This window comes from Boleophthalmus pectinirostris, unplaced genomic scaffold (genome assembly GCF_026225935.1).
Source record: "Boleophthalmus pectinirostris isolate CB_2022bp ecotype Guang Dong unplaced genomic scaffold, ASM2622593v1 HiC_scaffold_23, whole genome shotgun sequence".
Lineage (NCBI taxonomy): Eukaryota > Metazoa > Chordata > Actinopteri > Gobiiformes > Gobiidae > Boleophthalmus > Boleophthalmus pectinirostris.
Genome location: NW_026571207.1, coordinates 9908471 through 9923504, shown reverse-complemented (window position 1 = coordinate 9923504; position 15034 = coordinate 9908471). Strand labels below are relative to the sequence as shown.

Sequence of the window (15034 nt, the reverse complement as noted above, 5' to 3'; positions counted from 1 at the left end):
AAAAAGCAGCATATTAACAATTTTGTTAGCCTGCACAAAATATTGCAATAAATACCATATCGTGAGATGTGTATCGTGAAAATATCGCACCGTGAGATTTGGATATCGTTACATTGCTTATGTGCACTATAGAAGACTTAAAGAGGCCACATTACGCTATTTTATGATCTATGTTATAATGTGTTTTGTTTTATTCACACACGTTTAACACACAAACACTGCATATACAGGCTGTGTTCTTGCCTCAAATAGAAAAAAAATCTGTTCCAGCTTGTGATGTCATGTGGTAAAACAGAAAGTGCTCCAGTGTGTTCACCTTCACTGCACCACAACATGGGTAAAAGCTCACAAGAGTCAGTTTTATGTAATATAGGACCAGGCTTTTGTCTGCATTTTGAATACATTCATACTGTGAGCAAATGTTTTAGTTTTTTTTTCTTTTTTCCCCCCGTCTTATATTGGTAGCAGTCAAATGTGCCTAGAGACACAACAACAATAACAGTTCCACAAGCTGTGGCCACAACTAAATTAAATATTAACATAAACAGTAATTTAAGCATATTTGACAACTCCCTTTATGAAATTGTTTGGAAAGCATGTTTTGAGTGTCACTATGGATGAAAGTTGATATTATGAAATAATAAACACTGTGCTTTAACAATTTATTTCCGTGAGGAAACAAACCCTGAATACAAGATTCAAAAAAGTACCTTTTGTGTGTCTTAAAGCTAGCACACCCAACTTTTTTATTGTATGAGAGTCAATTGGGTTTTGCCATATTATTGAAAAACAGTAATGCTTGATAATGCAGCGGAAGAAACTAAAATGGGGTCCACCCATATGAAATCTGTCGTTTTCAAGGAATCTCCCCAATGAGCCATGAGTCATGGCCCGTTGAAATTTTGGAGCCATGCCCACTTTTTCAGAAACCTTAATTCATAAGCATTTTTGAGAGACCAAGAGCACAAGGGACTAAGAATAATCTGAGATAAATGGTCATTCTCTCCAATATTCAGGTTCAACAATTAATTTGTAAATATCTGCTTGGAGTAAAAAAAAAAATGAAAAAAAATAAAATAAAACTGAGCGGCAACCAAATTTGTTGTTGTATTTGACAACAGATTTAAAATCTATGACGCAGAATCTACAATAATACAAATTTTCTAATGAAGTTATGGTCTCTCAAAAATGCTTATAAAATGAGGGTTCCAAAAACAATGAGGCAATCATAATAGTTTACTTAGGAAAGAGCTATTTGTGCTTGTGTGAGCGTCACATTTAAGAGAATGGAAATGAAAATAGAAAAACCCAACCCAGTGATGAACAGCTTCCCCGGAGACCGGCACAGGCCAAATTAGCCCTGATCCCAGCCTCCGTCCTGCTACATCCTGCTTAATCCGGGCGCTCTCATCAGGGGTAATTGCACGGTGAGAGGGGACAGTCCGAGTGCATTCCTGTTTGGTTCAGCTCCCCTTCTCCTGGACTTAAGAGCAGAGTATCCAGCCCTCCTCCTCTGTGCACCTTTTGTTCACTTGCATCAAAGCACAGATCCGTAAGCTCCGTCAGAGAGAATCATGAAAACCAATATTTGATTAAAGAAACAGCCCGCAAGGTCAAAACAACACAACGCATTGCTTTTGCTAAAGCGGTGCTATCAAAGTCAAATGTTCTGTTTGATTACATTTTAAAGTTTTGTGTACAGACCTCTGTTTATTTCACCTTGACAGTTCCGACTAACCTCTGCAGCCTTTCTCAGAAATGCCACGTGATGTTGCTGTGACGAGTCTGTTTGATTGATTTAAACAGGTTTTGGCTCTGTCTTCCCGCTTGGTGCAGCTGTCCGACTTCTTCAGAACTGTATCCAGGTGTGAGAAAGTTCTCGTACACCCTCTCGTCTTGATTTACAGTCACATTTACAGAGCACTTTTCAACCTTCAAGGCTGTCAACGCGCTTTACATCAATATACTCGTCCATTCACGCACACATTCATACACCAAGGTAAGCAGACACTGGAGGCGACGTGGCTTAAGCGTCTTGCCCAACAGCAATATTAATCTGTGGAAGCAGGAATCGCAACGTCAACCAATGATGCATATGTCAAGAGTAGGGCTGGGTATCACTAAGAAGTTGCTGATACGATACATACCTCGATACATAGGCCACGATACAATACATATCTCGATTCAGTGAGCGATTCGATTCGATTTGATATATTTCATTAAAAATAAGGGCTAAATCATGGCTGTGATACTATAAAGTCTTTGTGAAACCACTTCTTGTGCAAAGTTATTATGAAACACAAACATTTTAATCATCAAAACAGTTTCCTTCCACTAAACAAACAACAAAAATGTAGAGCTGTAAAATCCGTGTATCATTCGTTCATTAGTTTTTCAATATAAAACCAAAAATAAGAAAACGAAAAAACAACAGTTTTCTTCGTTATTTGTCTCCAAAACCAAAATGAAAAAAACGGATAACGATTCGTTTTTTCAGTTTTCGATTTTGTGTTTAAATGAAGAATGGAAAAAACGGATAACGGCCGTTTCCCGTTTACGTGACTTCCGTGACTGCGATGCCGAACTTTTGCACCGCATACGGACTGAACCGGGACTGATCCAGGTCCGAGACCAGACTGAGACCAGAGCGCTACTGAGACTCAGTCCCGCTCTGGTCCCAGTCTGGTCCCGGTCTCAGTCCCGCTCTGGTCCCGGTCTGGTCCCGGTCTCAGTCCCGGTCTGGTCCCGGTCTCAGTCCCGCTCTGGTCCCGGTCTGGTCCCGGTCTCAGTCCCGGTCTGGTCCCGGTCTCAGTCCCGCTCTGGTCTCGGTCTGGTCTCGGACCTGGATCAGTCCCGGTTCAGTCCGTATGCGGTGCAAAAGTTCGGCATCGCAGTCACTGAAGTCACGTAAACGGGAAACGGCCGTTATCCGTTTTTTCCATTCTTCATTTAAACACAAAATCGAAAACTGAAAAAACGAATCGTTATCCATTTTTTCATTTTGGTTTTGGAGACAAATAACGAAGAAAACTGTTGTTTTTTTGTTTTCTTATTTTTGGTTTTATATTGAAAAACGAATGAACGAATGATACACGGATTCTGTAACAAAATAATACTATATAATACTCCTCAGCAGTCCATGATATCAAAACTGTATCATCACATTAAATAATACAATATATCAGTATTTCAATATTTTTGCACACCCCGATTCATATCATCAACCTTCAGATCAGAGGATGAGCACCAACTGAGCTACTACCACTACAGTCTGGTGGATGCTTTTCTGGATCTCGATGGCCTCCCTGATCCCACAACGGTACTCGCTCGCTGTAACTTTAGTGTTGTCCCAATCTATGAGATGGTTTTCCCTTTTGCTGTGTTCTGATATTGCAGACTAAAGCTGTTCTTGGTTGGCTTGTTTCTGTCTAGACGTAGACTTTATTGATCCTCAAGGGAAATTATTTGGACACAGTAGCTCCCACATCACAATATAATATAATAACAAAGAGTAAGGATATAAATGGTAATAATAAATTCAAAATAAGTAGAAAAATAGCAAGAGGCTGACCCCGTGACCCGGCCCCATATCAGCAAAAGAAAATGCATGGATGGTGTCAAATAAGGTATAATATTCTACATTTATATTTATAAGTAAAAGTAAATAAAATATAGAAATAGGGCTGAACAATCTATCATTTTGGACCGAAAATCGCAATCTCAGACAACACGATTTTGGGATTGTCAAAGCCGTATTTTATAATTTGTTTTTGCAGTGCTAAAGCTCAGTTTATGGATTTATGGATCTGCGTCAAGGTCTATGCTCCATGAAGTAATTCACCGCCACAACACAAGGAGTGTAGAATTTAAACCTGTCGTTCATGTAAAGTTTAACATGAACCATTTCCAACACAATGGAAACACAGAATAGACTCACCATCAGCAGCACATCCTCTGTCACAGAAAGAACATACATATTCTAAAAAGTCGTGTCCTTTAGTCCAACAGAAGCTGAACCATATCAGGACACAAGGAGCGAGCTGTTTTTTTCAGTGCTTACAGTTTATGCAAATGAGCCATGTGGTTTTAAGTTTTGTTCTGTAAAACGTAAACAAATGTGCGCAAAGCTGGATTAAACACATTATTACTCAATGCTCAAAGAAAGGAAAGTGGAGGACAGGAAATGGAGTACAGGAAATGCATGTAGTGCAGTGGTAGAGGACCAATCACAGCCCTTAATGTCTGCGTCGCTTTCCCCTGCTGTCTGCATCGTTTTGACGCGTAGTTATGGCCCCCTCAAATTGCAAATGTTCATGTTCACTGAAACTTGACTTGAAAAAAATGGATGAAATCAAAATCACATATCAGAAACATCACAATTCAGTTTTTTCTTAAAATCTTTCAGCCCTATATAGAAACATAATGCAATACTGTAATAGTAGAAGACCTAATGGGTTCATTAGGGGCTATCACACTGAATGGGCTGTTCAGTTTGATATTCTTAGCATAATGTTCATTTTGTTCTTGTGATATACTACCATTTCAATATTTCATGAACATATTCCCCCTTCCTGTTGCATAGCATATAACTCATTTACCCATTCACCTTTCTGCCTATTTTTCCTGCCTCTATTCTTTATGAGCCTGGTGTGTTACAAGGCTCTGTAATAGACTTGTAATTAAAACACGTCACCGTGATGGAGAGCCCGGTCTTAATAACATAAAAGCTTTCGGCGTGTTTCCTCCTGAGCCAGCACATGGATATAAAGGCCGTCAATCAGGCCAGAGCTACTGCCACAAACTGAGCGACAAGAGGATCTGGCCAAAGCATGAAAGAAATACAGAGTGAGAGACAGGATAATGGATTCATCTGAGGCCAAGTCCTGAGCAGTAAACAACGCTATTGTCTGGCACGTCTGCTTAAACGGCTGTCGAGTAGTAGTAAAAGAAAGTGTTTGTAAACAGATTGGCTTCATTGTAAAGGTTGATACTGTTCTATATGTTAGCTGTAATGTATTTTCACATTGGCTCCCATGCGTTTTCAATGGGAGAGTTAGCGTTAGTCTTGCCTGGGTTAGGGTTAGGGTAGGGTGACCAGATTTTCAACATCAAAAACCGAGGGGTAGGTTTGGGGTGGTTGGTAAATTGATAATAATAAAGCTGTGAAATTAGTGTGTAATTAAGGAAAACTGTTTTGCACTCGGCATTTTAATGAGTAACTTGTGAGTCAGTCAGTATGGTCACATTGTCCTTGTGTTTTGGTCATTTTTAAGCAGCTTTTCTGTATTTTACCTAGTAGATTGGTCAAAAACAAGGACATCTGGGGCATTTTTTCTGTAAAACTGGGACAAATCAATGGTTTTGGGTAATTCTGTTGGGACGGGGGACACAGGGATCAAAACTGGGACTATCCTGGGTAAATACGGATGTTAGGGGAGAGTTAGTGTAACCCTTGCCTTTCAAATACAGTCTATCTCTATTTTTTTTTTAAACAGCTGAAGATCAGTCTGGTCCCCATGCCTTTTGTCTCATCTCAAGTCTGACCAAATATGATCATGCCATCAGATTTATTTATTTTTTTCAGTGACACATTTAAATCTAAGATAATGTTTTTTTTAGGGCTTTCCTCATTGATTCTGCAGAAATCTGGAATGTTTTTTCAGTCCCCTGCTTGTTCCTGATCAACTAATCCACCTGTCAATCACACCCATCTGAAAATAGCTGCTTTCACTGGTTCTTTTCACTGGTTCACAGATTCACACTTTGTAATCTTTGTAAAGTATTAAAGGAATGCGTATTTGTTATATTAGCCACCAAACTACAGAGACTATGAAAAACCAGTCAACCACAAGATAAGAAAACAAAACCGTGTAGAAGTCATGTAGCAATTAGCACTGAAATTAGCAACAAAGCAAACAACCATGCAATTTCTTCAAGCCCCACAAATCCTTAAATTATAGGTAAGATAATGGAGCTAGAAGTTAAATATTGACTTGTATTACTCACTGGCAAATGTGATGAACATATAAAAAACAAATCAGACCAAAAACTCCCGGGCTTTGCCGTGGGGTCTCATGCTGGCTCCAGTATGGACGGAGATAATTCTCAGGTTATTTGGCTGATCGCGGTTCTGATCTATCTGTCAGATTATTCTTCAGCATTGGTGCTATTTGGCATGGTGCTTATTTTTGATACTGGTTTTGGTATTGATCATCACCTGTGTTTCAATTTTACCGACAGCGCTACAGATAATATGTGCACACAAATGCAGACTGTCAGTCTATACTCATTTATTTATGTTTTGTGGCAGTGTTTGTATCATTAATTTTCTGTTGTTGGTTTTTTTGTGTGTGTGTGTCTTGTATGTGTCACTATATGGGGTCTTAAAACTTCACAAAATTAATAATAATAATAATAATAATAATAATAATAATAATAATAATAATAATAATAATAATAATAAAAAAATTATGTGGGCCACATCTATTTGACAGTGAAATTAAATTTTTATTCATCAAGCACCACAAATCCTTAAATTGGGTAAGATAATGGAGCTAGAAGTTAAATATTGACTCTTATTACTCATTGGCAAATGGGATGAACATATAAAAATCAAATTAAACCAAAAATTTTGTGGCCCACACCAGTTTGACAGAGAAATTAAAGTTTTATTTCATAAAGCACCACAAATCCTTAAATTATAGGTAAGATAATGGAGCTAGAAGTTAAATATTGACTTGTATTACTCATTGGCAATTGCGATGAACATATAAACAACCATTTAACTGCTCTGTCTGCACCTATTTTTCTGCCTCATTAAAATGAACAGGATAGAACATTTATATTGTGCCCCCCCAACCCACCCACCCACTCACACACCCACCCACACAGACACACACACATACACATACATGTTGCTCTCATAGGAAAGCATTGTGTCTTTTGTAAATCAGTACAGCTGTAAACAGGGTTCCCACGGTCATGGAAATCCTGGAAAAGAATGAATATTTTGGAGTCATGGAATTTTAGTATCTCTTTCATATAACTTTTTTTGGCCTAGCTTCATTGCAGTGCAGTCAAAAGTTTAGACACACCGTCTCAATCAATGTTAAGTTAAAATATATATATATAACCAAGCCACAGCCACAGTTTGCTTTGTTATTTCACTTTTTTCCCCATTATTACATAACATACATATACGAAAGTACTGATCATATAGAAAGAAAACATTGAATGAGATGGTGTGTCCACATTTTTGACTGGTAGTGTGCATTTTTTCCTAATACTTTCTTCCACGTAAATAGTTGTTTTTGCATGAACTCCCCCTGCAGGTGTAGTCTTGTAAGTGCAGTTTGGGTGAGAAACACAGAGCTATGGAATCTCTGTTTTGAGAAATTCTGCCATGCATGCTCTTTAGTCGACTACAGACCTACACATTTCTTCATTCAGTATTTTAGTACAGACAGCCCATATAAGTCTTTTAATTTTGTGCTTTGATGTTAAAGAAAAAAATCACAAGATTTTAGCTATTTTCATAAGTCTAGTTTCCAAAACAGCTTTAGTGTTTGTGCTTAGTAAGCTATTCTGTAAATTGTATTGGCGTCTTCAGTATTGTCTTATTCCATTTCTTTCATATTGAACTCTTTCTAGTTGAGCCAAGTCAACAAAAAAATTTCCCCTTTAACATATGGAAACAACATACAGAAATATGACATGTGTTTTCTGAAATGAGACCACAGAAGATCAGCCATGAAATACAGCATTCATTTACTTTATTATTATTTTTAAACTAAAGTCATATATGAGACATATTGTAGTTAAACATGAAAAACAGAACTAGCTCAAAGGTTTGCTGAGGTCCAAAGTTATTCCTCACTTACCTCATGCATTCCAATAAGGTAATTCCAAGGATTCTAGCATTATTCACTGCAGTGAAGAGTTTTTCACACATTTCAGGGACTAGAGCGAATGCTAACAACTAGCATGCTAATGCATACTTTCTGAATTATACAATAAAATGCTTAATAGTAATTAGATGCAGACATCATACAGCAGGATTATTTTTAACCCAAGAGTTGCTTATATATTGAAAAAAATGGATACAGACCCTTTAAGTCAAAGTCATATTTTGATCGATTTACATGCGTTCCCTCAGTTGTGAACAAGACCCCAAGATACTTGAGCTCCTACACTTGAGGCAGGGATTCTCTACCCACCCACAGAGGGCAAGTCACCTTTTTCCAGTAGAGAATCATGTCCTTAGATTTGGAGGAGCTGGTCTTCATCCCAATCGACGCAAACCGCCCCAGTGCATGTTGCAGGTCCTGAAGACATCAGGACAACTTCATCTGCAAACAGCAGAGATCCTGAGTAAAGGATGAAGGGTGCAGCATCTGCAGTGATGCAGTCACTGTAGGACTGTTGTGGTGAAGAGAGAGATGAAGGCAAAGCTCTCAATTTACCGCTCAATCTATGTTCCTACCCTCATATATGATCCTGAGCTTTGGGTAAAGACCGTGGGCACTTCCTCGCCATGTGGAGAGGAACCAGCTGAGGCTCGGGCATCTGTTCCGGATGCCTCCTTGGGGAGTTGTTTAGGGTACCTCCCACCTGGAGGAAGCCCAGGGATAAGACCCAGGACACGCTGAAGGGACTAGGTATCTAGGCTATCCTGGGAATGCCCCAGGACCTCCTGGAAGAACTGGAGAAGTATGTGGAAAGGGAAGTCTGGGAGTCCCTACTCAGACTGCTGCCTCTGTGACCCGGCCCTGATAAAAGGGAAGAAGATAGATGGATGAATCCAAAGGCCAATCAGCTCTGCCATCATTTTCTGGCCAATGTGTAGGGCCAATTTTACCCCAAACCTTTAAGAAAGCAGTTTAGTCATGTTTAGTGCAGTTATCTCTTCCCAAAAAAATATTGGCCTCAGCTGTAGGCCAATATTTTTCATGAATATACAAAAGCAGGATACGAAACAATACACTACAATTTCTCAAACCTGATGCGAAAGTACCTGAAAGAACGTACAATATTTCTTCTTTAAAGTATCAGTATCCCTTTATTCTCCGGTTAGACAGTTAGCACTTTAGGCTAGCTTCTTTGCGCACTTATGAAAGAGCCGTTCATTCAGTCGTGCCCGGTTTTGTTTGGTTTTGACACGCCGTTATTCAATCTATTCCGACCTGGCAGAGACCCAAAGCAAACTTTCACATCAGAGCCTGTAAGTCCACCGTATGAAGTAATAGTAAGTATTTTCATTTACCTGTTGCGGTTGGAGCCAAGTTCAGGTCTGATCAAGTTGCATTCAGAAAGAGGGGCTTTGTCAAATCAAAACATGACATTTTTATAATTAAATTGTGCTATGAAAGTCTATAAAAGACTTTAAGAGAGGTTTTGACATTTAGAAATTAACCGTAGTCAATCAGCAATAGAAGGATTAAGAGGAAAATATGAGACAAAATGGATCATGATCAGTCAAGTGGTGAATTATCAGTATAGTCTGTATAGTGTTGACTCAGGCTTATGTGATTGTGTGGAGGGTTATGCAACGGTGAAGAGTATGTTGGTTTACACAACATGCACTATTTACTTAGCGATCGTTCCATTAATGAGCTGTAGAAAACCATTTATCTGTGCTCATTGTTGTAGTATTAGTGAGATTTTTATTTCCCAACCCGGATTTTGGTTTGGTGGATTTGGTGTCTTAGTGGAGTGTATAAGGTTAAATCTCAGGTGTGCTTTTATAGATTTATTGAAGCCTTCTTCCTGACATGAGCATTTTCATGTTTAGTACAATAATGATACTGTCTCGCTGGAGTAAGAGTTCACATTCCTAATCCATCAGGGAAGAAAGTGCCCTGAGCCATACCTCAGACACAGGATTAGTGACTCTATATCCAGTACATACTGTGTACATACTGTGTACTATATATACAGTATGTATATATAGTACACAGTATGTATATATAGTACACAGTATGTATATATAGTACACAGTATGTATATATAGCCTTGTTGCTAATTTAAACTTTCAAATGTCTTGCTTCAGTGCTTCTATGTACACTAGTACATGTGGTCATTAGAGTCCTTGTCATGACATGAACGTTGTAGTAAATGTTGGAGTTAGTTGGGTCAGGTTGGATTCTTCCAGGCCTATTCAACCATATCAGGCCCTCCAAATGTAAAAAAAAAAAAAAAAAAAAAAAACACGAAAAAAAAACTGCTAGTTGTCTTATGAAGAATTTAATATTTTGTTTGTAACAAAAGTAAATAGTAGTTGTTTTTATATCATCATTACTGATTGATCTAATTATTTTGTGTTGGGAAACAACAGTTGTGCACCTGTCCTGCCCAGAGGCCATGGCCTATGGTAAAATTTTTGCATTATCGGGATAATGATATTCAGTTGACATTTCAACAAAACATCAGGAAAGTGCTAAAATACCTGGAAATGTCATGGTCGAGGTTCCAGACTGGCTCAAACGTGAATGGAACATCAAACTGACCACAAAAAGGGCAGAAATATCACTCGACTAATCAGTTCATTTTATTTTAAATCAGCTCTATTTTGTGTCAGTTTTAATCTTTCAAATTATTAGATGATAGGTTCATCTATTCATCTGTCATCAGTGATATTCTAGTTGTCTCTTGTTTTGATCCTTTCTGCACTCTCACTTTTTCACAGTTTGAATAAGACAATGTGAAAGGCCAAAAGTAATGTTCTGCATTAACTAGAAACACTACTCAGGAAGCTACTTGGATGAGAGGCAAAACAAAAAGTCAGGATCAAGCATAATATTTGTGGCAGACCTTCTTGTCAAAGCCTGATCTCTTCAGATCTCTGGAGATAAGCAGGGCTGGGCCTGGTTAGTACTTGGACGGGAGACAGCTTTGAAAACCAGGTGCTACTGTGGAGCTGGAGCTGTTGTTGTGTCCTTAGGCAGAAGACCTCACCCACATTGGCTAGTATAACTGTGGTGTGCGCGTCAGCCTTGCTTCTGTCAGTTTGCTGGATAGCTGTGATTACAATACTACTAATACTGCTTACCATCACAGAGTATGAAGTGAATGACTAAAGAAATGTAATTGTCCAGAAAAGCACTATATGCATTGAATTATTATCGCATTATTAACACAGGTCAAGCAGTAAATTATTCCATGTGAATCCTGGCTGGTTCATACATGTGCCTGGTGTGTGATGGTAGGTCTCTCTCAGTTCTTCTGTTCACTCCTCGAGCTGCTCTCTTGTCTTTGGATGAGAGAAGCACAGTGTAACACAGTGAGGACATGGCACAGACTCCCCCTGGCCGTCTGCACATAACCCCAGCATGAATCATGTCTAATACTGGGCACAGGAGGAGAGGGTGGTCCAGCGGAGGAAAAGGTTACTCATCCCTGTAATGGACTAACTAACTTCCAGACGTGAGACCTGTTTGCCTAGGCCCGCAGATTTACACAAGTGGCAGATGAAGCCTGAATAGTCGTTAATGTGGCTGGATGTACAGTAGCAGGGTTTGACTTCGCATGCGGTTTTGGATGGAAAATCGGATGGACTCTGAAATGGTGTTGAAGATGTTTTGGGGTGTTGTCATAGAAGTGTGGTTTGATTTCTGTCTCACATTCAGGACATGTGTTTTAATAAACGACTCTAAAATGGGAACTGGGCAGCAACTTTGGGCAGTAAAAGCACAAATTAATGGGTTAGCAAGGTAACTTCATGATGTCCCGGTCACTATAAAGCTGGATAAATTTGTATCGGGGTAGATCTCTATGGTAACATGCCCTAAACTCATAATCTGCTCCGGACCAGGTTTCGATACCGATTTCAATAATCTAGCTTTATCTGCCGATACCCAATATCAACCGATACCAGAGGAGAGGCTGAAAACATTTACTTTATTAAACCTAAAATAAAATAAGACAAAACAAAGGTGACAAAAATCAAATATTGTGAGACATTCAACACAACAGTTTATATGTCAAATCAGGATATCAGCTAAACCGATATTTGGACGCTGATTTCCAATCTAGTATTTTTTTCAGTATCAGCACTGATATATGATACCATTATCCCTACCACCTTGTCAATGCCCAATCTCATCTGACCACAGAAGTTATGCGAGGCCATGCCTGGTTAGTACTTGGATGAACAAGTGCTGAAAGACTAGTTCTAGTGTTTCTTCCCACAATGGCGAGTATGAATGCGCTGTATGTGTGACGAAAGAATAATCAGTGGTGTAGTGGGGAACAACAACAACACCAGCCCAGTAAAAATCTGTAACATTTGATGTTTTCTTTTTACTCAAAATGATGCAGAATCATGTTATTAACATTAATGCCGTTCATAATCACCTACAGAACAAAAATCATAGGCTGCAACACATGAACCAAGACTGAACCAGGACTAAACCAGGAAACTGAACCAGGACTAATCTTGGACTTGAGAGTGAGAGAGAGAACCCCGAGACCACAGAGCAGGCTGTCCACAAATCGCGACCGGCCACGACTGCACTTAGCCCCGTGAGGCGGGGAGCTCTGCGCCAGTCTATTCTCCTGCAGTCACCCGACAGTCTACAGGAGCTCACCTCCGGGCCTGGTTTAGTTCTGGTTCATTTCTGGATTATTCCTGATTTACTCCTTCTGGTTCAGCCCTGGAATCAGTCCTGGTTCCCTCATGTGGCAGGTCACTAGAGGACAGTACTGCAGATATCATGAGCCTATGCAGGTTGTTTTCACCATTGCCAGTAGCTCCAGTTTGACATTTAAGTTGTACCGTATTTTCCGCACCAAAGGTCGCGCTCATAAGCCTCCACCCTCATCAAAAAGATTGCTCGCCCCGCAATCCAGAGCACCCTATACACAAATCCACTCAGGTGTCCCAGTATGACTTCGGGAAACTACAAAGCCGCACCACCCGCAGCGCACGCAAACGCGCACAGAGCAGACAGCGACACTCATCACTCCACGCGGACGAGGAATGGAACGGAGGAACAAACCATAAAAGCGAGTGCAATGTGCCACTTCTAGCCACAACTGAACAACAATCCAGCGGTCCCAGACAGCACCCTCCCTATGCGCCACAACTGAACAAAGCCGAGACAAACTGAACGCGCCAAAGTCCGACTGACCCATCAAACTGTTGTGTTTCGTTTAAAGTCCGGTGCGGTTTGTTTGTGAAAAAAGTTCGAAAATAGACCATTTAATGACAGTGCGCCTTATAATCCAGAGCACCCTATAGTGTGGAAAGTACGGTAGCTATTTTATATTTTTATATCTCACGTCGGGGGAAGTGGGTGGACGGCGTACCCCCACGTACCACGCCCACTACAATCTCAGAATAATACTGTAAAGTGCTTTAGGTTTCTTCAAAGGCACTATATAAATCCAATGCAATATGTATGTAAGACAAGAAGACCACTCTTTGACCACTCAGAGGTGAGGAAAGCTGCGTCAAACAGGATGGTTCTTATCGCAACCTGTCTTTGGAGAGAACATGCAAACGCCACACAGAGAAGAACTGAAGATGATATTGTGAAATACAAACTTCAAGTATATACTGTTTTTGTGTACTGATGAAGTGGTTTGTGTTTGCAGGAGTACAGGATTCCCAGCTGGAGAAGGTGCTTACAGTGTCTGGAGAGGGCACGGTGAGCAGTCCAAACTTCCCCCACACTTACCCCAGGAACACAGCGCTGGTGTGGAGGCTGGTGGCCCCCAACCACATGAGGATCCAACTGCACTTCGACCCACGCTTCGGACTGGAGGACCCGGAGGACGGCATATGCAAGTAAGGACTTCATTTCTTACATTTTACACTAGTTTAGGGATTTCCGATAAAAGATGTGTTTACCAGTGGTCGAGAGTGATTGAGAAATGGGTCAAAAGGATCAAAATGAAAATGTTGTGTGCTGTTTTTATTTAATTATGTTAGCATGCTAGTTCTTTTCAGTATCACCACAACAGCCAAACTCCGCTCTGTGTGTACATGCTTATAAATTCATTGTGGTGAATAATTAGGAGGCTTGGAGCGCTTTCGCAACGTGAGGAACAAGTTGGGACCACTGCTGTTCTAGTTCTGTTTTTTTTTTTTTTTTTTTTTATGTTTTTAAAGGGCCCATATGACACTATTTTCTGATCTATGTTACCAGACCGGGAACAGACAGGGACTGAGACCAGGACTGAGACCGGGACCGGACCAGAATTGAGACCAGGATTGAGCCCGGGACCAGGACTAGGACCAGACCAGAACTGAGACCAGGACTGGGACTGAGACCAGAACTGAGACCAGAACTGAGACCAGGACTGAGACTGGGACCAGGACCAGGAGAGAGACCGGGACTGAGACCAGAACTGAGACCAGGACTGAGACCGGGACCAGACCAGGACTGAGACTGGGTCCAGATCGGGACCACACTGGGACCAGACTGGAACTGAGACCAGGACTGAGACCGACAGAGACCAGGACTGAGACCGGGACTAGGACCAGGACCAGACCAGAACTGAGACCAGGATTTAGACCAGGACCAGGACTAGGACCAGACCAGAACTGGGACCGGGACTGGGACCAGAACTGAGACCAGAACTGAGACCGGGACCAGGACCAGAACTGAAACCGGGACCAGGACTGAGAGCAGGACCAGGCCAGAACTGAGACCAGGACCAGAACCAGAGCTGAGACCGGGACTGAGACCAGAACTAAGACCAGGACTGAGACTGGGACCAGGAATGGGACTGGGACCAGAACCAGGACTGAGAGCAGGACCAGGGCAGAACTGAGACCAGGACTGAGACCAGGACCGGGACTGAGACCGGGACCAGACCAGGACTGAGACCGGGACTGAGACCGGGACTGAGACGGGACTGAGACCAAGACCAAACCCGGGACTGAGACCGGTACCAAACCAGGATCAGACCAATGACTGAGACAGGGACTGAGACCTGGACTGAGCCAGATTTAGTCCAGGTTCAGTCTTGTTTTAGTCCTACTTCAGTCCTGGTTCAGTCCGTATGCAGCGCAAAAGTCCAGCATCGCAGT

The 15034-nt window shown here is 41.0% G+C and overlaps 1 protein-coding gene across 1 annotated transcript in view; it reads left to right on the top strand.

Moving 5' to 3' along the window:
- The window catches only part of pdgfc (platelet derived growth factor c), a 144190-nt gene that overhangs the window by 86861 nt on the left and 42295 nt on the right, over nt 1-15034 (top strand). Inside the window, exon 3 of the mRNA XM_055159401.1 lies at nt 13594-13786. Within this exon, the coding sequence (XP_055015376.1) occupies nt 13594-13786 (193 nt within the window). The remainder of the gene's footprint in view (nt 1-13593; nt 13787-15034) is intronic.